Source organism: Pristiophorus japonicus, chromosome 1, assembly GCF_044704955.1.
Source record: "Pristiophorus japonicus isolate sPriJap1 chromosome 1, sPriJap1.hap1, whole genome shotgun sequence".
Classification (NCBI taxonomy): domain Eukaryota; kingdom Metazoa; phylum Chordata; class Chondrichthyes; family Pristiophoridae; genus Pristiophorus; species Pristiophorus japonicus.
Genome location: NC_091977.1, coordinates 377,734,742 through 377,758,800, shown reverse-complemented (window position 1 = coordinate 377,758,800; position 24,059 = coordinate 377,734,742). Strand labels below are relative to the sequence as shown.

The 24,059-nt window shown below is 46.6% G+C and overlaps 1 protein-coding gene across 1 annotated transcript in view; it reads right to left on the bottom strand.

Moving 5' to 3' along the window:
• LOC139265963 (adenosine deaminase-like) overlaps positions 1-23,820 on the bottom strand; it is a 128,829-nt gene extending 105,009 nt beyond the window's left edge. The window contains exon 1 of the mRNA XM_070883651.1: positions 23,698-23,820. Within this exon, the coding sequence (XP_070739752.1) occupies positions 23,698-23,820 (123 nt within the window). The remainder of the gene's footprint in view (positions 1-23,697) is intronic.
• Between the last annotated feature and the right edge of the window lie 239 nt (positions 23,821-24,059).

Genomic DNA, 24,059 nt, shown 5'->3' with positions numbered 1-24,059 from the left:
TATCATGGTGATGCTGTGATATTAAATTCAGTCCCTAAGGATTTAACTTCCAGAAATGTACAAACTTCCTGGGATAAAAACAGAAAATGCTGGAATCTCAACGGATCAGGCAGCATCTGTAGAGAGAAAAACAGAATTAATGTTTCAGGTCGATGACCCTTCGTCAGAACTGGCGAATGTTCAAAATGAACAGATCTCTTAAGGAGCACTGAAAGGGGGAGGGGAGGAAAGAACAAAAGGGAAGGTCTGTGAAAGGTGGTAGATGGGAGAGATTTGAGAGACCAAAGGGATGATGGGCCGACTTGAGATGGTAATGGCAGAAGTTAGAAAAAGATTAGTCTAGATAGGGTTGAGTTGCAGAATCATTATCAGCTGCCATTGGAAACAGAGAGAGAAAAATAATACACAAGATTGGGGTGGTTAAAGGCGGGAAGAAAAGAGTTGTAGAATCTTAGGCATTCCAAAGAGTTGGGCTGTGGCAACTGAACACTTTGCAACAATGGAGGAGGTGGAAGGGAGAAGCTCAGAAAGCGGCAGTTCGTGAAAGGGAGCATTCAGGGAGGCTGAATGAGATTTCAGACGTATAGTGGGGCAAAACGATGGATGGATTTTAGATGAGGACAAGAATATTGAATTCAACCATTCCCTGTGGTGCAGCATTCCATACACCTCTCATTCTCTGAGTGATCATTTTAAATTGATGACTCCTGTTACTAACTCTCCAACTGGAGGAAATAGTCTTTCCCTATTCACTTTATTAAACCTCTTCATTATTATAAAAACCTCTATTAAATCTCCTCTTAGACATCTCTGCTTCAGTGGAAATTGTCCCAGTATCTCAAGTCTCTCCCTTATATAGTTTTGTGCCCTTGGCATCATCCTGGTGAATCTATGCTAAACATCCTCGGTGACTTTAATGTCTTTTCTAAAATGGAACACCCAAAACTTCACTCAGTGCTCCAACTACAGCCTAATCATTCCTTTGTACAATGTTATCACTACTTCCTTACTTATGTATTCTATGCTTCTACTCAAGAAACCTAAAATGCTGTTGACATTTTCATAGCTTTATCTACCTACACTCACTTTCAAGGAATTGTGTATCTAAATTCCTAGGTCTCTCTGTTTATCCATACCCTTCAGTGTCTTTCAACTAAGTGTATATTTGCATTCCTTCCTTTTCCTCCCAAAGTATTACCTCATACTTATCCACGCTGAATTGAATCTGCCAACCATCTGTCCATTCCACTAACATGCCTGTCTTCCTCAAGTCTTTTACAGCCCTTCTCATTATTTCGCAAGCCCCTTTTTGTATCATTGGCAAATTTCAAGATTGCCTTCCCAATACCCAAGTCCAAATCATTTGTATGTCCCAAAAACTAAAGTGGATTCAGTACCGATCCTTGAGTACACCACTTCTAAGCCTTCTCCAGTCCGAGCAACACCTATTTACCCTCTTGGTTTCATGTCTATCAATTAACTTTGTCCATTTTACTACATTACCTCTTATACTATTTGCCTATTTTTTACTAACAAGCATCTTGTGAGACATCTTATTTATTACTCTCCGAAAATCCATATACACTAGCTCTACTTTATTTCCTTTACCCATCCAATCAGAAATTTCTTCAAAAACCTTTCTTATATTTGTCAATCATGACTTGCTGGCTATCCTTGATCAACCTATGCATTTCCAAATATTCACTGATGTTATCTCAAATTATCGATTCTAAGAATTTGCCCACAACTGACATTAGACCCCCCTTCCCACCTGCCCTTTTACCTCCTCCCTTCCACTATCCAGGTCTCAAATACTCCTTCCAGATGAAACAGCGATTTACTTGTACTTCTTTAAATTTAGTATATTGTATTCGCTGCTCACGATGTGGTCTCCTCTACATTGGGGAGACCAAACATAGATTGGGTGACCACTTTGCAGAACACCTCCGTTCAATCCGCAAGTGTGACCCTGAGCTTCCAGTCGCCTGTCACTTTAATTCCCCGTTCCACTCCCTCTCTGACCGCTCTATCCTCGCCTCCTACACTGTTCCAACAAAGCTCAACGCAAGCTCGAGGAACAGCACCTCATCTTTCATTTAGGCCTTCTGGACTCAACATCAAGTTCAACAATTTCAGACCATAACCTCTGCCTATATTTGGCTCCTTTTCCCCCTTGAGCCTATGTTTTTTTCTCCTTGTCTCTAATGGCAGCTGGTCATTATTCTACCATTCACACCCTATCTTGACTAATCCTTTTCTAACTCCTGGCATTACCATTTCAATTTGGCCCATCATCCTATTTGTCTCTCTAATCTCTCCTGCCATCCATCCTATCACAGACCTTCCCTTTTGTTCTTTCCTCCCCTCCCCTTTCAGTGCTTCTTAAGAATAATCTGTTCTTTTCGAACATTCGCCAGTTCTGACAAAGGGTCGTCGACCCGAAATGTTAACTCTGTTTCTCTCTCCACAGCTGCTGCCTGATCTGCTGAGATTTCCTCATTTTCTGTTTTTATTCCAGATTCCAGCATCTGCAGTATTTTGTTTTTGTATTAAACAAACTGGATGATAGTTACCTGATTCATCCTTCTTTTCCTTCTTCAAAAAAAATATTGCATGCTCCACAGTTCCAGTGCATAATTTGTATACTTACGAGCCTGACTCGTCTATTTCCTTAATGACTTATTTAACAACCAAGGATGCATCCTGAAAGGCCCCAGTGACTTATCCATCTTGAGCTTGATGTTTTTTTCCCCCAGTGCCAATACCTTTTCTACAGTTATTTCTAATAAGTGTTCCATATCCTCTATAGTGCACCCAATTTCTCACTTTCAGCATAATGGCCTTGATATTTACAGAGAGACAGGGAAGGGGAAAACAGCTGGGGGAACGTGTCAAGGCTGAATTTAATGGCAGGATCTCATTATAACTTTTTCTTCCATTTGCCAACAAACTGACAGGCTTCCAGGCAGGAATTTCAATGGCAAGAAGTCGCTGCCAGGGACCCTTGGAGATGGTCCCCATCAATCGAGAAGGAGGATGGCCGGAGATAGAAACATAGAAACATAGAAAATAGGTGCAGGAGCAGGCCATTCAGCCCTTCTAGCCTGCACCGCCATTCAATGAGTTCATGGCTGAACATGAAACTTCAGTACCCCCTTCCTGCTTTCTCGCCATAACCCTTGATCCCCCGAGTAGTAAGGACTTCATCTAACTCCCTTTTGAATATATTTAGTGAATTGGCCTCAACTACTTTCTGTGGTAGAGAATTCCACAGGTTCACCACTCTCTGGGTGAAGAAGTTTCTCCTCATCTCGGTCCTAAATGGCTTACCCCTTATCCTCAGACTGTGACCCCTGGTTCTGGACTTCCCCAACATTGGGAACATTCTTTCTGCATCTAACCTGTCTAAACCCGTCAGAATTTTAAACGTTTCTATGAGGTCCCCTCTCATTCTTCTGAACTCCAGTGAATACAATCCCAATTGATCCAATCTTTCTTGATAGGTCAGTCCCGCCATCCCGGGAATCAGTCTGGTGAACCTTCGCTGCACTCCCTCAATAGCAAGAATGTCCTTCCTCAAGTTAGGAGACCAAAACTGTACACAATACTCCAGGTGTGGCCTCACCAAGGCCCTGTACAACTGTAGCAACACCTCCCTGCCCCTGTATTCAAATCCCCTCGCTATGAAGGCCAACATGCCATTTGCTTTCTTAACCGCCTGCTGTACCTGCATGCCAACCTTCAATGACTGATGTACCATGACACCCAGGTCTCGTTGCACCTTCCCTTTTCCTAATCTGGCACCATTCAGATAATAGTCTGTCTCTCTGTTTTTACCACCAAAGTGGATAACCTCACATTTATCCACATTATACTTCATCTGCCATGCATTTGCCCACTCACCTAACCTATCCAAGTCACTCTGCAGCCTAATAGCATCCTCCTCGCAGCTCACACTGCCACCCAACTTAGTATCATCCGCAAATTTGGAGATACTGCATTTAATCCCCTCGTCTAAATCATTAATGTACAATGTAAACAGCTGGGGCCCCAGCACAGAACCTTGCGGCACTCCACTAGTCACTGCCTGCCATTCTGAAAAGTACCCGTTTACTCCTACTCTTTGCTTCCTGTCTGACAACCAGTTCTCAATCCACGTCAGCACACTACCCCCAATCCCATGTGCTTTAACTTTGCACATTAATCTCTTGTGTGGGACCTTGTCGAAAGCCTTCTGAAAGTCCAAATATACCACATCAACTGGTTCTCCCTTGTCCACTTTACTGGAAACATCCTCAAAAAATTCCAGAAGATTTGTCAAGCATCGGGGCTTGGGGGGTGGGAGAGCGAGAGAGAACCCATCGCTGGAGTTGGGGGTTGGGGGAGAGGCCAGAGATCGGGGTTTGGGGGTGCTGGTGGTGAGTAATCAGCCGCAATCACAGCATGGCGAGGACATCGGTGCTTTGGGGGTGGGGTGGGGTGCGGTGGTAGGGTCTGCAATCGCAGCAGGGGATGCCAAAGGCATCCTGGAGGGTCCCCTACTCCTGCTCCTCCTGGTCCACTAGGAGTGCTGTAAATTACTTAGTGGGAGCCTGATTTACATATGTTAATGAAGTGTCCTGTCACTGCACAGCGGGCCCTGCCTGTCACTGTACAGTGGGCCCTGCCTGTCACTGCACAGCGGGCCCTGCCTGTCACTGCACAGCGGGCCCTGCCTGTCACTGCACAGCGGACCCTGCCTGTCACTGCACAGCGGGCCCTGCCTGTCACTGCACAGCGGGCCCTGGCTGTCACTGCACAGCGGGCCCTGGCTGTCACTGCACAGCGGGCCCTGGCTGTCACTGCACAGCGGGCCCTGGCTGTCACTGCACAGTTAGGAGCAGAAGTTCAGAGACTCACACAGGTGTCAGCGAGTGGTTGAGCATGTAACTACATTGTGACGGATACAACACATATGATGAGGGGGCCACAAATATCGATTGAGCACAAGAATCCCATTGGATCTCAACCCAAAATTCAGAGTCTTCACTCGACAGGACTGTCTGGGGCAGGATTTGAACGCTGCATCTTCTGTAACATCGCCCGACTCTGCCCCTGCCTCAGCTCATAAGAACATAAGAATGTAAGAAATAGGAGCAGGAGTAGGCTATTCGGCCCCTCGAGCCTGCTCTGCCATTCAATAAGATCATGGTTGATCTGATCATGGGCTCAGCTTCACTTCCCTGCCAGCTCCCCATAACCCTTCACTCCCTTATCGCTCAAAAATCTGTCCATCTCCACCTTAAATATATTCAATGACCCAGCCTCCACAACTCTCTGGGGCAGAAAGTTCCACAGATTTAGGACCCTTTGAGAGAAGAAATTTCTCCTCATCTTAGTTCTAAATGGGCGACCACTTATTCTTAAACTATGCCCCCTAGTTCTAGATTCCCGCACGAGTGGAAACATCCTCTCTGCATCTACCTTGTTGAGCCCTCTCAGTATCTTATATGTTTTAATAAGATCACACCTCATTCTTCTAAACTCCAATGAGAATAGGCCCAAGCTGCTCAACCTTTCTTCATAAGTCAACCCCTTCATCGCAGGAATCAACCTAGTGAACCTTCTCTGAACTGCCTCAAATGCAAGTATATCCCTCCTTAAATAAGGAGACCAAAACTGCACGCCATACTCTGGGTGTGGCCTCACCAATACCCTGTACAGTTGCAGCAGGAATTCCCTGCTTTTATACTCCATCCCCCTTGCAATAACGGCCAACATTTCATTTGCCTTCCTGATTACTTGCTGTACCTCCATGCTAACTTTTTGTGTTTCATGCACAAGGACCCCAGGTCCCTCTGTACTGCAGCATTTTGTAATCTCTCTCCATTTAAATAATCATTTGCTTTTTTATTTTTCCTGCCAAAGTGGATAACCTCACACTTTTCCACATTATACTCCATCTGCCAAATGTTTATCCACTCACTTAGCTTGTCTATATCCCTTTGCAGATATTTTGTGTCCTCCTCACAACTTGCTTTCCCACTCAACTTTGTATCATCAGCAAACTTGGCTACATTACACTCAGTCCCTTCATTTAAGTCATTAATATAGATTGTAAATAGTTGAGGCCCCAGCACCGATCCCTGTGGCACCCCACTCGTTACCATTTGCCAACCGGAAAATGATCCATTTATCCCGACTCTCTGTTTTCTGTTAGTTAGCCAATGCACTATCCATGCTAATATATTACCCCCAACCCCGTCAAGTTTTATCTTGTGCAGTAATCTTTTCTGTGGCACCTTATCGAATGCCTTCTGGAAATCCAAATACACCACATCCACTGATATATTGGCCCTGAAATTCCATTTTGGCCTTCCCATGGGCATTTTAGAGAAAAAATGCACACTTACCTTAAGCTGCTGCCCACGTTTGACGTGCGCAGGCCTAGAGCTGGAATCACATGGCTGTGGGCAGCCAATCAGGTAAAGTATCATAGTAATAGGAGTTCCGAAAGGTCCTAAACTCCTATTCAGTGATTGAGAAACAGCCCCAAACACCCAAAACACTAATAAAAAATAGAAAATATACACTACATTCATTTAAATTAAAGTTATTAATGTCTTAAAATATATTTTCCCGATTTTTAAGTTTCTTTGTGGGGAGGGTTTTTAATGATATAAAAATAAAGTTATTAAAACATATTGTATGTTTTTGTGTTTTTTTAAAACACTTGCACCTGTCAAAGTAGGCTATGCACCTGCTTTTTCAGGTGCAGGATTTTTGAGGACATTTGTATGCATAAATATCGAAAATTTGCACTTACAAATGTCCTCGCTTCCGAAACTTGACAGATCGGAAAAGCCGGTTTTTAGCGCATGCGCATTGCGCGGCGAAAACCAGTTTTTCCGATGCCTTCCTGGGTCCGTACAAACTTCGTATGGACCCAGGGTGGCCGGAATTTCAGGGCCATTACCCCCAACCACATGAACTTTTATCTTGTGCAGTAACCTTTTATGTGACACCTTCTGGAAATCCAAATACACAACATCCACTGGTTCCCCCTTATTCACCTTACTCGTTAAATTTGCTGGAGTTCTTTTGAGGATGTGTCAAACATGATTTCTCTTTCATAAAACCATGCTGATTCTGCTTGACTACATTATGCTTTTCCAAATGTCCTGCTACTGCTTCCTTAATAATGGACTCCAACATTTGCTGCTGCTGAAACGAGCATCCATGCCTTTGTTATCACTAGACTTGACTATTCCAACACATTCCTGGCCGGCCTCCCAATTTCTCCACTCCGTAAACTAGAGGTCATCAAAAACTATGCTGCCCATGTCCTAACTCGCACCAAGTCCAGCGCACCCATCACCCCTTTTCTCACTGACCTACATTGGCTCCCGGTTAAGCGACGCCTCAATTTCAAAATTCTTATTCTCATTTTCAAATCCTTTCATGGCCTCGCCCTTCCTTATCTCTGCAATATCCTCCAGCCCCACAATCCCCTCCCCGAGACCTTTGCATTCCTTCAATTCTGGCCTCCTAAGCATCCTCGGTCATGTATGTAACTTCCATGTTACTGTAACCTTCATGTAACAACACTGCATACTATATACACCTAAGAAATGCACACCTTGACCACAGGGGGTGAACTTGTGGGAGACACTCCTAGCCTGGTCTTTCAGGTATAAAAGGGGAAGCTCCACCCACCTTCATCACTTCTTGGTCCTGTAATTAAGGTTAGGTCACAGAGTGACTTTGTCTGCAGAATGTGCCTCGTGTGAATTTATAGTAGTGTGTAAGGACACAACATTTCGCGATGAGAAACGGGAATCAATGACTCACGAGAATGGCCACTGGTAGCACAGAGGAACGGTACTGTGTTGGTGAGAACTGGGACGATTTCATTGAGAGGCTCCAGCAGAGCTTTGTCACGAAGGACTGGCTGGGAGAGGCAGCGGCTGACAAGCGTAGGGGGCATCTACTGACCAGCTGTGGCACTAAGACGTACGCGCTGCTCGCACCCGAGAAGCCGGCGGACAAAACCTTCGAGGAGCTCAGCAAACTGATCAGTGAGCACCTCAAACCAGCGAGCAATATACACATGGCCCGACACCAATTCTATACACACTGACATCGGGAAGTCCTTCGGCGCTTGGCCAGCCTATGTAAGTTCACAGACGCCTGCAGGGGGTAGATGTTACGGGATTTCTTCATTGAGGGCATTGGACATGCCGGGATTTTCAGAAAGCTAATTGAGACCAAGGACTTGACCTTGGAAGTGGTGGCACTGATGGCTCAGACCTTCATGGCGGGGGAGGAGGAAACCAAGATCAGATACGCGCGCAACTCTGCTCCCAACGTGGCGATGAAGCAGGGAGTTAACATTGTAAACGCGACTCAGAACCCCGTAGGCAGGCAAGGGCAATTCGACACCACCCAGGCAGTAACAGACTCTAGAGTGGGTCATCAACAGGGACAATGGCAGGTTGAACGGACATTTACACCATCACAAGGGACAACACGTCCCGGGATGGGGCCATTGACACCCACTAACAGAGTGCTCAAGAGTAATCAAAGAGACAATCAATCAGAGAGGAATGCCTGGTAACAGCCCTTTAGTTGACAACAATCTCAGCTCATGCTGGAGGTATGGAGGCAGACATGCTGCAAAAACCTACAGGTTCCAACAATTCATCTGTAGAAATTGTAACTTCAGTGGACATTTAGCCAGAATATGCAGGAAGCCCGCAGCGAGGCTGGTTTACGAGGCAGGTGAACCATAAGAGGGGTCTGCAAGGCAGGATGATGCTTGGGACACAGCAATGGACGCTGAAGTTCAGCGGGTTCAGGTGGCAAACATCCACAGCTCATATACAAAAACGCCACCTATGATGATGAAAGTCCTATTAAACAGCATCCCGGTACGCATGGAGCTGGACACAGGGGCCAGCCAGTCACTTTTGAGTGTCCAATAATTCGAGAAACTATGGCCACTCAGAGCTAGCGGACCCAAACTAGAACGCATTGGCACGCAATTACGGACGTACACCAAAGAGATCATCCCAGTGCTAGTCAGTACAATGTAGGTAGTCACACATAATGGATCAGAGAACTGGCTGCCACTCTGGATTGTCCCGGGAAATGGTCCCGTGCTTTTGGGGAGGAGGTGGCTAGCCGAGATGAACTGGAAATGGGGAGGATGTGCACGCCATTTCATCTGTGGAGCGAAGTTCATGCTCACAGGTCCTACAGAAATTTGAGTCACTATTTCAACCTGGTGTCGGGACTTTCAAAGGTACGAAAGTTGTGATACGCATCACCCCGGATGCCAGACCAGTGCACCATAAAGCCAGAGCTGTGCCGTATGTGATGCGGGAGAAAATTGAGAGTGAGTTGGACAGGTTGCTAAGAGAGGGCATAATTTCGCCCGTTGAATTCAGCGACTGGGCAAGCCCCATTGTCCCTGTCCTAAAAACGGATGGCTCGGTCAGAATCTATGGCGACTACAAGGCCACTATCAACCGAGTGTCACTACAAGACCAATACCCGCTTCCGAGAGCGGAGGATCTTTTTGCCACACTGGCAGGCGGCAAGCAGTTCACCAAGTTGGAGCTCACTTCAGCCTACATGACCCAAGAACTGGCCAAAGAATCCAAGCTACTGACCACCATCACCATGCACAAGGGGCTGTTTGTCCACAACAGGTGTCCGTTTGGCATTCGTTCAGCAGCCGCTATCTTTCAATAGAACATGGAAAGCCTGCTCAAATCCATCCCTGGAACAATCGTATTTCAGGACGACATCCGTATCACAGGTCGAGACACCGAGGAACACCTCCACAACCTGGAGGAGGTGCTACGCCGACTGGGCCTGTGACGAAAGAAGTCCAAGTGTGTGTTTTTGGCCCCAGAGGTTGAGTTTTTGGGCCGGAGGGTTGCCGCAGACTGGATCCGGCCTACCGAATCCAAAACAGAGGTGATTCGTCGTGCGCCCAAGCCCGGCAACACATCGGAGTTGCATTCATTTCTGGGACTCTTTGGGAACTTTCTGCTGAACTTAAGCACATTGTTGGAGCCACTACACATGCTCCTGCGTAAGGGTTGCGATTGGTTTTAGGGGGACTGTCAGGAACGAGCGTTCAATCGGGCGCGGAACCTACTTTGTTCCAATAAGTTATTGACCCTGTACGACCCCTGTAAGAAGTTGGTTTTGACATGTGTTGTTGGGTGCGTGTTGCAGCAGAGTAATGATGAGGGCCAACTCCAACCTGTCGCTCTCCCAAGCAGAAAGGGGATGTGGGATGGTTGAAAAGGAAGCACTCGCATGTGTCTACGGGGTGAAAAAGATGCACCAGTACTTTTTTGGCAGAAGGTTCAAGTTAGAAACGGACCACAAGCCGTTAACATTCCTGTTGTCAGACAGCAAAGCTGTCAGTGCCAATGCGTCAGCTCGCATACAGCGATGGGCTCTCACGCTGGCTGCGTATGACTACACCATACGGCACCGGGCAGGCACCGAAAATTGCGCTGACGCGCTCAGCAGGCTTCCACTGGCCACCACTGAGGGGGCAGCGGAGCAAAGCCCTGAGATGGTCATAGCTGTCGATGCTTTTGACAGTGTAGGCTCCCCCATCACAGCCCGCTAGATCAAAATCTGGATCAGCAGAGATCCCCTCCTATCCTTGATCAAGAAATGCGTCCTGACTGGGGATTGGGCGCCCGTACAAGGAGCATGCCCTGAGGAGGTCAGACCGTTTCACAGACAGATGGATGAGCTCTCCATCCAAGCCGACTGCCTACTATGGGGCAGCCGGGTAGTCATGCCCCAGAAGGGAAGGGAAGCATTCATCAGGGAACTCCACAGCGAGCACCCAGGCACCGTGCTAATGAAGGCCATTGCTCGGTCACATGTATGGTGGCCGGGAATTGACTCAAACCTGGAGCACTGTGTTCGCAGGTGCACGACATGTGCCCAGCTGGGCAATGCCCCCAGGGAGGCCCCACTCAGCCCGTGGCCCTGGCCCACCAGGCCATGGTCACGTATTCACGTAGACTACGCGGGCCCGTTCATGGGAAAAATGTTCCTCATTGTTGTTGATGCGTTCTCGAAATAGATCGAGTGCATCATATTGAATTCGTACACGACATCCACCACTGTGAAAAGTCTGCGTGCGGTCTTTGCGACCCACGGCTTGCCGGACATCCTGGTTAGCGACAACGGCCCGTGTTTCACTAGCTATCAATTCCGGGAGTTCATGTCGAGTAATGGCATTAACCATGTCAGGACAGCACCATTCAAGCAGGCCTCCAATGGCCAGGCAGAACGTGCAGTCCTAATCATAAAACAAGGCATGCTCTGGATTCAAGGACCCTCCCTTCAATGCCGCCTATCGCGCCTCCTGCTGGCCTATAGGTCCCGACCGCATTCGCTCACGGCATGAAACGTACACTTAAAACTCGGCTGTCCCTTATTCATCCTGTCCTGTCAGACATTGTTCAGGGCAAGCGCCAGTCTCAAAATGAGTGCCATGACCGTAACTCAAAGCGGAGATATATAGAAATCGATGACTCTGCATTTGTTCTTAATCACGCTTTGGGGCCCAAGTGGCTTGAGGGTACTGTAATTGGCAAAGAGGGGAATAGGTTCATAGTGGTCAGACTTAACAATGGACAGATATGCCGCAAGCATCTGGACCAAGTAAAAAAAAGGTTCAGCATGGACACTGAGGAACCTGAGGAAGATCATGAGATGCTGCCCACACCCCCACCTATGCAGGGAGACAGAGGGAAATAAAATGGAGTCAGAAGCAAAAGATAGAAAGGAGAATAGTAAAAGTGGAGGGCAGAGAAACCCAAGGCAAAAACCAAAAAGGGCCACATTACAGCAAAATTCTAAAGGGGCAAAGTGTGTTTAAAAAAAACAAGCCTGAAGGCTCTGTGCCTCAATGCAAGGAGTATTCGGAATAAGGTGGATGAATTAACTGCGCAGGTAGCAGTTAACGAATACGATGTGATTGGCATCACGGAGACATGGCCCCAGGGGGACCAAGGCTGGTAACTCAACATCCAGGGGTATTCAGGAAGGATAGACAGAAAGGAAAAGGAGGCGGGGTGGCGTTGCTGGTTAAAGAGGAAATCAATGCAACTGTAAGGAAGGACATTAGCCTGGATGATGTGGAATCGGTATGGGTGGAGCTGCGGAATTCCAAAGGGCAGAAAACGCTAGTGGGAGTTGTGTATAGACCACCAAATAGTAGTAGTGAGGTTAGGGACGGCATCAAACAAGAAATAAGGGATGTGTGCAAGAAAGGTACAGCATTAATCATGGGCGACTTTAATCTACATATTGATGGGCTAACCTAACTGGTAGCAATGCAGTGGAGGAGGATTTCCTAGAGTGTATTAGGGATGGTTTTCTCGACCAATATGTCGAGGAACCAACCAGGGAGCTGGCCATCCTAGACTGGGTGATGTGTAATGAGAAGGGACTAATTAGCAATCTTGTTGTGCGAGGCCCCTTGGGGAAAAGTGAACAAAATATGGTAGAATTCCTTAGTAAGATGGAGAGTGACAAAGTTAATTCGGAAACACGGGTCCTGAACTTAAGGAAAGGTAACTTCGATGGTATGAGGCATGAATTGGCTAGAATAGACTGCCAAACGATACTCAAAGGATTGATGGTGGATAGGCAATGGCAAACATTTAAAGATCACATGGATGAACTTCAGCAAATGTACATCCCTGTCTGGAGCAAAAATAAAACTGGGAAGGTGGCTCAATCATGGCTAACAAAGGAAATTAATGATAGTGTTAAAGCCAAGGAAGAGGCATATAAATTGGCTAGAAAAAGCAACAAACCAGAGGACTGGGAGAAATTTAGAATTCAACAGAGGAGGACTAAGGGTTTAATTAAGAGGGGGAAAATATAGAGTACAAGAGGAAGCTTGCATGGAATATAAAAACTGACTGCAAAAGCTTCTATAAATAGGTGAAAAGAAAAAGATTAGTAAAGACAGATGGAGGTCCCTTGCAGTTGGATTCAGGTGAAATTATAATGGGGAACAAAGAAATGGCACACCAATTGAACCAATACTTCGGTTCTGTCTTCACGAAGGAAGATGCAAATAACCTTCCGAAGGTACTAGGGGACAGTGGGTCTAGTGAGAAGGAGAAACTGAAGGATATCCTTATTAGGCAGGAAATTGTGTTAGGGAAATTGATGGGATTGAAGGCCGATAAATCCCCGGGGCCTGAAAGACTGCATCCTAGAGTGCTCAAGTAAGTGGCCCTAGAAATAGTGGATGCCTTGGTGATCATTTTCCAACAGTCTATCGACTCTGGATCAGTTCCCATGGACTGGTGGGTAGCTAATGTAACACCACTTTTTAAAAAAGGAGAGAGAGAGAAAACGGGCAATTATAGACCGGTTAGCTTATCAGTAGTGGGGAAAATGTTGGAATCGATCATGAAGGATGAAATAGCGCGCATTTGGAAAGCGGTGACAGGATCGGACCAAGTCAGCATGGATTTATGAAAGGGAAATCATGCTTGACGAATCTTCTGGAATTTTGTGAGGATGTAACAAGCAGAGTGGACAAGGGAGAACCAGTGGATGTGGTGTATTTGGACTTTCAGAAGGCTTTTGACAAGGTCCCGCACAAGAGATTGTTGTGCAAAATCAAAGCACATGGTATTGGGGGTAATATACTGACATGGATAGGGAACTGGTTGGCAGACAGGAAGCAGAGTTGGGATAAACGGGTCCTTTTCAGAATGGCAGGCAGTGACGAGTGGCGTGCCGCAGGGCTCAGTGCTGGGACCCCAGCTCTTTACAATATACATTAACAATTTGGATGAAGGAATAGAGTGTAATATCTCCAAGTTTGCAGACGACACTAAACTGGGTGGCAGTGTGAGCGGTGAGGAGGACACTAAGAGGCTGCAGGGTGACTGAGACAGGTTAGGTGAGTGGGCAAATGCATGGCAGATGCAGTATAATGTGGATAAATGTGAGGTTATCCATTTTGGGGGCAAAAACACGAAGGCAGAATATTATCTGAATGGCAGCACACTAGGAAAAGGGGAGGTGCAACGAGACCTGAGTGTCATGGTTCATCAGTCACTGAAAGTGGGCACGCAGGTACAGTGGGCGGTAAAGAAGGCAAATGGTATGTTGGCCTTCATAGCTCGGGGATTTGAATATAGAAGCAGGGAGGTCTTACTGCAGTTGTACAGGGCCTTAGTGAGGCCTCACCTGGAATATTGTGTTCAGTTTTGGTCTCCTAGTCTGAGGAAGGACGTTTTGCTATTGAGGGAGTGCAGCGAAGGTTCACCAGACTGATTCCAGGGATGGCTGGGCTGTCATATGAGGAGAGACTAGATCAACTGGGCCTTTATTCACTGGAGTTTAGAAGGATAAGAGGGGATCTCATCGAAACATATTAGATTCTGACGGGACTGGACAGGTTAGATGCGGGAAGAATGTTTCCGATGTTGGGGAAGTCCAGAACCAGGGGATATAGTATTAGGATAAGAGGTAGGCCATTTAGGACTGAGATGAGGAGTAACTTCTTCACTCAGAGTTGTTAACCTGTGGAATTCCCTGCCGCAGAGAGTTGTTGATGCCAGTTCACTGGATATATTCAAGAGGGATTTAGATATGGCTCTTACGGTTAAGGGAATCAAGGGGTATGGAGAGAAAGCAGGAAAGGGGTACTGAAGGAATGATCAGCCATGATCTTATTGAATGGCGGTGCAGGCTCAAAGGGCCGAATAGCCTACTCCTGCACCTATTTTCTATGTTTCTATGTTTCTATGAATGAGCAACAAGAACTTTCAGCAGCATGCACAGTCCCTGCGGGCAGCCCGGATGAGCCGGAATCACCACAGAGGACAGAGACGCATGCCAAGGCTCAACAACCAGAGCCCCAATTGCGGCGCTCCACGAGAGAGCGTCGACCGCCTGAAAGACTTAATCTTTCACCCCACAAGACGTGGAGGGGAGGTGATGTCATGTATGTAACCTTCATGTAACTGTAACCTTCACGTAACAACACTGCATACTATATACACCTAAGAAATGCACACCTTGACCACAGGGGGTGAACTTGTGGGAGACACTCCTAGCCTGGTCTTTCAGGTATAAAAGGGGAAGCTCCACCCACCTTCATCACTTCTTGGTCCTGTGAATAAAGGTTAGGTCACAGAGTGACTTTGTCTGCAGAATGTGCCTTGTGTGAATTTATAGTAGTGTGTAAGGACACAACATCTCCGATTTTCATTGCTCTACCATTGGCTGCCATGCCTTCAGCTGCCAAGGCCCTAAGCTCTGGAATTTTTTCCCTAAATCTCTCTGCCTCTCAACCTCTCTTTCCTCCTTTCAGATATTTGTCAAAATCTACTTCTTTGACCAAGCTACTGGTCATCTGACCTATTATCTCCTTATGTGGCTCGGTGTCAAATTTTGTTTTATAACGCTCCTGCGAAGTGCCTTAGGAAATTTTATTATTTAAAGGCGCTATCTAAATGCAACTTGTTGTTGTTAAAATACACTCTAGATTTTTTTGCTGCTGCTTTGTGGATTGAATTTCACAACTCTGCATAAGATTCTACGAAAACTGTAAATGAGTGACCTTTATATTTCAAATTCATTCCTTTACATGTGTATTTAATTTGTATCACTTACCAACTTTACTGCTGTGGATACACAAGATGATATGCAAAATTCACCAATTGGAGGTTTATATCTGGTGTTTAGAAGTACTGGTGAGGAGAAATGGGCTTTAATTGCACTTGGGGGAAATCCTGTCCTTTGGCAGAATTTAAATCAGAATCTAGCAATAGGAAAGAGTTTAAGGTGCGATCATTATGAATCAAAATTTGTAGAAAAATAGGAATCTTACTATGTATGCACGGCAATGCTTTCTGAAAATTCAATTGAATGGGGGTCCTGGAGTTTTTCAGTACTGCAGTGGGGGTGATGAAGTTTGGCAGGACAGTGGAAGGTGGAGATCCTCTGATCTGGTATCACTGTGGAAGGCTAAACTAAGGTTTACTAGGTTTCAGTGTGTGCATTGGCTCACTCATGGGATTGTGAAGGAGGGTCAAGGCATGGGCTAGACATCACTGGTTGAGGATGAGAGGTGGGAGAAGAAGGTCCCATGGGTGGTAACAGTGGCTGGTGGCATTCTAAGGGATCGCTGTAAACTTTGAATTTGATATCTCACAAAAAGCATACCAGAAATAGTGAGGAACCAATGGGCTAATGAGAGTGAGGAACTTAAAGTAATTAATATCAGTAGAGAAAAAGTACTTGTGAAACTAATGGGTCTAAAAGTCGACAAATCTCCTGGACCTGACGGCCTACACCTTAGAGTTATAAAAGAGGTGGCTGCAGAGATAGTGGATGCATTGGTTGTGATCTTCCAAAATTCCCTAGATTTTGGAATGGTCCCAGTGGATTGGAAGGTAGCAAATGTAACACTGCTATTCAAAAATCAGACAGAAAACAGGGAACTACAGGCCAGATAGACTGAAATCAATCGTCGAGAAAATGCTGAAAACCATTATTAAAGAAGTGGTAACATCACTTAGAAAATCATTACATTATTTAGGCAAAGTCAACGTGGTTTTATAAAAGGGAAAAGCAAAATACTGTGGATGCTGAATCTGAAATAAAAACAAAAAATGCTGGAAATACTCAGCAGGTCAGGCAGCATCTCTGGAGAGAGTTTCTCTTCACAGATGCTGCCTGACCTGCTGAGTATTTCCAGCATTTTCTGTTTTTATTTATAAAAGGGAAATCGTGTTTGATGAATATACTAGAGATTTTTGGGAATGTAACTAGCAGGGTAAAGGGGAATCAGTGGATGCAGTATATTTTAATTTCCAAAAGGCATTCGTAAGGTACCACATGAAGGGTTGTTACACAAGATAAGGGCTCATGGAGTTGGGGTAATGTATTAACATGGATACAGGATTAGTTAAATGTAAGAAAACACAACATAGGGACAAATGGGTCATTTTTCAGGTTGGCAGGCTGTAATCAGTGGGGTGCCGCAAGGATCAGTGCTGGGGCCTCAGCTATTTACAATCTATATTAATAATTAGATGAAGGGACCCAGTGCAATGCATGCAAGTTTGCTGACGATACAAAGCTGGGTGGGAAAGTAAGCTGTGAGGAGGACACAAAGGGATATAGACAGGTTAAGTGAGTGGGCAATAAGGTGGCAGATGGAGGAAATACACATGAAATGGTAGGAAATGAGAAGTGTAGAGGAACAAATGGACCTGGGAGTACATGTCCACAGATCCCTGAAGGCAGCAGACCAGGTAGATAAGAAGGTTAAGGCGGCATACGGAATACTTGCCTTTATTAGCCGAGGTACAAGAGCAGGGAGGTTATGCTTGAACTGTTAGGTCACAGCTAGAGAACTGCGTGCAGTTCTGGTCATCACATTATAGGAAAGATGTGACTGCACTAGAGAGGGTACAGAGGAGATTTACAATGATGTTGCCTGGTCTGGAGAATTTTAGCTATGAGCAAAGATTGGATAGGCTGAGTTTGCTTTCTTTGGAACAGAAGAGTCTAAGGGGAGACCTTATTGAGGTGTATAAAATTATGAGGGGCCCAGATAGAGTGGATAGGAAGGACTTAGTTCCCTTATTAGAGGGGTCAACAACCAGGGGGCATTGATTTAAAGTAATTGGTTGGAGGCTTAGAGGAGATTTGAGGGGAAATATTTTCACCCAGAGGGAGATGGGATCTGGAACTCACTGCCTGAAAATATGATAGAGGCAGAAACCCTCACTACATTTAAAAAGTACTTGGATGTGCACATGAAATGCAGTAACTTACAAGGCTATGGACCAAAAGCTGGAAAGTGGAATAAGGCTGGATAGCTCTTTGTCGGCTGACTGGAAACCTTTATGATGATTTTATGGAGTATAATGTTGGGAAATGTGAGGTTATTCACCTTGGTAGGAAGAATAGGAAAACAGAATATTTTTTAAATGGTGAGAAACTATTAAATGCTGGTGTTCAGAGAGATTTAGGTGCCCTAGTATAAGAAACACAGTGAGCTAGCATGCAGGTACAGCAAGAAATTAGGAAGGCAAATGGCATGTTGGCCTTTATTGCAAAGGGGGTTGGAGTACAAGAGTAAGGAAGCCTTGCTACAATTGTATAGGGCTTTGGTGAGACCACATCTGGAGTACTGTGCACAGTTTTAGTCTCCTTATCTGAGGAAGGATAAATTTGCCTTGGAGGCGGTGCAACAAAGGTTCACTAGATTGAATCCTGGGATGAGAGGGTTGTCCTATGAGGAAAGATGGAGTAGATTGGGCCTATACTCTCTGGAATTCAGAAGAATGAGAGGTGATCTCATTAAAACATATAGGGCTAGAATTTTGGTTGCCGAACGCCTCATTTAGCTGCTAGAGGAGGCTTTAATGGAAGCATGAGGTTACCGACTGGGAGCGCAGCATTTAGCGCCCCAACTGAAAATTCATTAGAGGCTCACTGGGGGTGCAAACCAGTTGATATGTCCTTACTATACAGTATAAATGCACACGAGGGCCATACTTGAGAAAAGGTCACTCTGTGATCAGTAACATTTATTAGCCAGCACGCAAGTGATGACGGTGGGTGGAGCTTCCCCTTTTATACCTGAAAGTCCAGGTTAGGAGTGTCTCCCACAAGTTCACAACCTAGTGGTCAATGCTCTCATGGTGTACAACTTAGGTCAGTTTATACATGGGTTACAATGACAGTTGAGTACATGACATCACCTCCCCCACAAAGTCTTATTAGGATCACAGGTTAAGTCTCTCTGGTGGTTTACGCTCCCTTGTAGAGCGCCTGAGTTGAGGCTCCAGTTGTTGGGCGCTGGCATGAGTATCTGCTGTTTGCGGTGCCTCAGGCCTGTCCGGACTGCCCAGTGACTGGGCTCTCCTCCGCTTAGTTCCGGTGTTCGGTCACCTGTGGAAGAGTGAACTCTACATTGTGTTCTTCCTCTGCTTCTTCTATGGGGTTGCTGAACCTCCTTTTTGTTTGATCCACGTGTTTGCGGCAGATTTGTCCATTGGTAAGTTTAACTACCAGAATCCTATTCCCCTCTTTGGCAATCACAGTGCCTGCGAGCCATTTAGGCTCTGCAGTGTAGTTGAGGACAAAGACAGGGTCATTGACATCAATACATCGGGCCTCGCATTCCCGTCATGGTAGTCAAATTGTGACTGGCGTCTGCTCTCAACAATTTCTTTCATGGTGGGGTGTATAAGGGATAACCTGGTTTTGAGCGTCCTTTTCATTAGCAGCTCTGCGGGTGGGACTCCTGAGAGAGAGTGTGCTCGGGATCTGTAGGCCAACAGGAGGTGTGATAAGCGGCTTTGGAGAGAACCCCCTTGGATTCTGAGCATCGCCTGTTTGATTTTCTGCACTGCTCGTTCCGCCTGGCCGTTTGAGGCCGGCTTGAATGGTGCCGTTCTGACATGGTTGATACCATTTCCTGCCATGAAGTCCTGGAATTCAATGCTTGTCAAGCACGGGCCATTGTCGCTGACCAAGACGTCCGGTAGTCCATGGGCGGTGAACATTGCCCGTAGACTTTCTACCGTGGCAGAGGATGTGCTTGAATTGAGAATGTCACACTTGATCCATTTGGAGTAGGCGTCTACTACAACCAAAAACATTTTTCCCATGAAAGGACCTGCGTAATCCACATGGATGCGTAACCATGGCATGGCAGGCCAGCACCAGGGGCTAAGGGGGGGCTTCCCTGGGCACATTGCCCAGCTGGGCACACGTGTTGCACCTGCGAACACAAAGTTCCAGGTCTACATCTATCCCTGGCCACCAAATGTTTGACCTGGCAATTGCCTTCATCATGACAATGCCCGGGTGCTCATTGTGGAGTTCTCTGATGAACATCTCTCTGCCCATCTGGGGCATGACTGCTCAGTTTCCCCACAGTAGGCAATCTGCCTGAATTGAGAGTTCATCCTTGCGCCTGTGAAATGGTTTGAATTCCTCAGGGCATGCCCCGTACGTGGCTGCACAGTCCCCATTCAGGACACATTTCTTGACTAAAGACAGGAGCGGGTCTCTATTTGTCCAGACTTTGATCTGACGGGCTGTCATGGGTGAGCCTTCGCTTTCGAAAGCTTCAACAGCCATGACCATCTCAGCAGCATGCTCGGTAGCCTTCTCAGTGGTGGCTCGTGGGAGCCTGCTGAGTGCATCGGCGCTATTTTCAATGCCCGGTCTGTGCCGAATTGTATAGTCATAGGTGGCTAACGTGAGTGCCCACCTCTGTATGCGGGCCGATGTGTTTGCATTTATGGCCTTTTTGTCGGCCAAAAGGGCGTTAGGGGTTTGTGATCTGTCTCCAGCTCAAATTTCCTGCCAAACAGGTACTGGTGCATTTTTTTTACTGCATATACACATGCAAGCACTTCCTTTTCTACCATCCTGTAGCCCCGTTCTGCCTGGGACAGACTTCTGGAGGCATAAGCTACCAGCTGTAACTAACCCTTGGCATTAACATGCTGCAACACACACCCAACCCCATAGGACAACGCATCGCACGTTAACACAAGTTTCTTACATGGGTCATGTAGCGTTAACAGATTGTTGGAGCATAACAAATTTCGTGCTCAATCAAAAGCCCTTTCCTGGCTGTCCCCCCAGACCCATTCGCGACCTTTGCGTAGGAGCACGTGTAGCAGCTCCAACAGCGTGCTCAATTTGGGAAGAAAGTTACCAAAATAGTTCAGGAGCCCCAGGAACAAACGCAGCTCCGTCGTGTTACGGGGTCTGGGTGCTCTCTGGATCACTTCAGTTTTGGACGCAGTAGGTCTGATCCCGTCTGCTGCTACCCTCATCCGCAGGAATTCTACCTCTGGAACTAGGAAGACTCACTTCGCCTTTTTCAGTCGCAGAGCTACCCGGTTCAGTCTGCGTAGCACCTCGTCCAGGTTGTGGAGGTGTTCTTCAGTATCACAACCTGTGATGAGGATGTTGGCTTGAAAAACTGCCATCCTTGGATTTGACTTGAGGAGGCTTTCCATATTTCGTTGAAAGATCGCGGTGGCCGAGCGAATCCCGAACGGACATCTGTTGTACTCAAACAATCCCTTGTGTGTCGTGATGGTGGTCAGCTTTTTTGATTCACTCGCCAGCTCCTGGGTCATGTAAGCTGAGGTCAGGTCAAATTTTGAAAAAAGTTTGCCACCTGATAGCGTCCCAAAGAGGTCCTCTGCTCTCGGTTGCGGGTACTGGTCTTGGAGTGACACCTGATTGATGGTGGCCTTGTAATCACCACATATCCTGACCGACCCATCCACCTTGAGCAACGGCACAATCGGGCTTGCCCAGTCACTGAATTCGACTGGCGAGACGATGCCTTCCCTCAGCAGGCGGTCTAAATCGCCTTCTATATTTTCCCGCATCACGTACGGCACCGCTCTGGCCTGGTGGTGTACTGGCCTGGCGTCCGGGTTTATGTGAATCACTACCTTGGTCCCCATGAAAGTGCCAATGCCGGGTTGAAATAATGAGTCAAATTTGTCCAGGACCTGTGAGCATGATACTCGCTCCACAGAAGAAATTGCATGGACATCGCCCCATTTCCAGTTCATGACAGCAAGCCAACTCCTCCCCAGTAGTGCGGGACCGTCCCCTGGGACAATCCAGAGTGGCAAATCTGTTCTCCGAATCTTTGGTTGTCACGACAACTGTGGCGCTGCCTAGCACCGGAATTATTTCTTTTGTATATGTCTGTAGCTGTGCGTCAATCGGCAATAATTTTGGCCTCCTGGCCTTGGACCCCCCAACTTGTCGAACTGTTTGATACTCATCAGGGACTGGCTGGCCCCTGTGTCTAGCTCCATTGATACTGGGATGTCATTGAGGAGCATTTTCATCATTATCGATGACGTCCTGGTGTATGAACTGTATATGTGCTCCACATGAACTCGCTGAGCTTCAGCTTCCAGCGATTTCCCCCAGTGTCCATTTGGCTTCATAGAGCTTACATCAGGCCCGTCCTCCTCGTACATCAACCTGGCTGCAGGCTTACTGCACATACGCGCCAAGTGACCGGTAACACTGCAATTTCTGCAGGTATATTGTTGATACCTGCAAGCTCTGGCTGTGTGTTTGCCTCCACACCTCCAACATGAGCCATTGTTGGAAACAAAAGGTCCATTACCAGTCGATCGTCTGACTGTCTCTGTAACTGCTCTTAAGCGCACCATTGACAGGTGTTGATGGCCCCATTACTGGCCACATTGTCCCTTGCGATGGTATGAATCGCCGTTCAGCTAGCCATTGTCTCTGTTGAATTTCCCCTTGGGGTTCTACTACATGCTCGGGCATGTCCGATTGCCCGTGTCTGCCTGGAGAGCTGTGTGCCGCGTTAACAATGTTGACTCCCCGTCCATTTGCTGCATTTAAGCCAAGATTTTTGTCATACATCATTCTGATCTCTTCCTCTCCTGAGATAAATGTCTGGGCCATCAAAGCCGCCGTTTCCAGGGTCAAGTCTTTGGTCTCAATCATTTTCCTGAAAACCCCAGCGTGCCCGATGCCCTCAATAAAAAAGTCTCGCAGCATCTCCGCTCTGCATGCATCTGGGAACTTACATAAGCTCGCCAGTTGTCGGAGGTCGGCCACGAAGTCTGGAACACTTTGCCCTTCTCACCGCCGGTGTGTGTAAAACCAGTGTCTTGCCATATGCATGCTGCTCGCCGGTTTAAATTTACTGAGCTCTTCAAAAGTCTTGTCCACCGGCTTCTCTGGTGCTAGAAGGTCCTTCATCAGGGAGTACATCCTGGATCCACAGACCGGCAGGAGATGAGCCCTGCGTTTGTCGGCCGAATCCTGTCCCAACCATTCCTTGGTGACCAAACTTTGCTGTAGTCTCTCAATAACATCGTCCCAATCATCACCAACACAGTACCTCTCTTCAGTGCTGCTAGTGGCCATGCTCGCGTGGTTTAAATCCTAGTTTCTCGTCGCCAATGATATGTCCTTACTATACAGTATAAATGCACACGTGACCAGTTACCTTTATTAGCCAGCACTCAAGTGATGAAAGTGGGTGGAGCTTCCCCTTTTATACCTGAAAGTCCAGGTTAGGAGTGTCTCCCACAAGTTCACCACCTAGTGGTCAATGTTCTCGGTGTACAACTTAGGTCAGTTTTTACATGGGTTACAATGGCAGTTGAATACATGACACCAGGAACACCTGGCTGTTGATGATCACGCCCATCATGACGTATTCCTGGTGCAACGTCCACGCTTGCGCCAGTCGGAAGATTTGGTGCAGCCATCTCATTTAATGGCCGCTAAGAACAACTTCTAGAAAAACAGTAGGTACAGGATTGCAGAGTTGTTAATTGATGGCTACTTAAAAGGGATGAGGAAGCGCTTCCCTCGAAGCGTCACATTCTACATGCTCTAGCAATGCATTGTGAAGAGAGAAGGGCCATTTGGCATGTTGGTGGCCAAAGGAGGAGAAACCCAGATGTCGGAGCAGGATGCCTTACACCCCACGACTTTACCGGCGGCAACGCATCTAAGGGAGTTTGGAAGATTGTGGCCAGCACCTCCGCAATTTCTAACCTTACTTCACTCAACAACCTAGGATGTGTCCCATCCGGACCAGATGACTTATCCACTTTAATTAACTGCCAGCCTGTCTAATACCTCCTCTTTATCTATTTTTATCTCATCCAGTATCCCAGTAACCTTCTCATTTACTATAGCTTTAGCAAAGTTCTCTTCCTTGGTAAACACAGAAGCAAAGTATTCATTTAGTACCTCAGCCATGTCTTCTGCCTCCACCAATAGTTTTCCATTTTGATCCCTAATTGGCCCCACCGTTCCTCTGACAACCCTTTTACTGTTAATATACCTATAGAAGACCTTTGGATTCCCTTTGATGTTAGCCCCTTTTACATTATTTTACACACTGCCTAATCTTTGGTATTGCTGAGAATCAAAAACATTTGTATCACTTTCTTAGTCTAGCACCTCTCTTTAACTTTAGCCCTTCTTTTGCTCTCTGG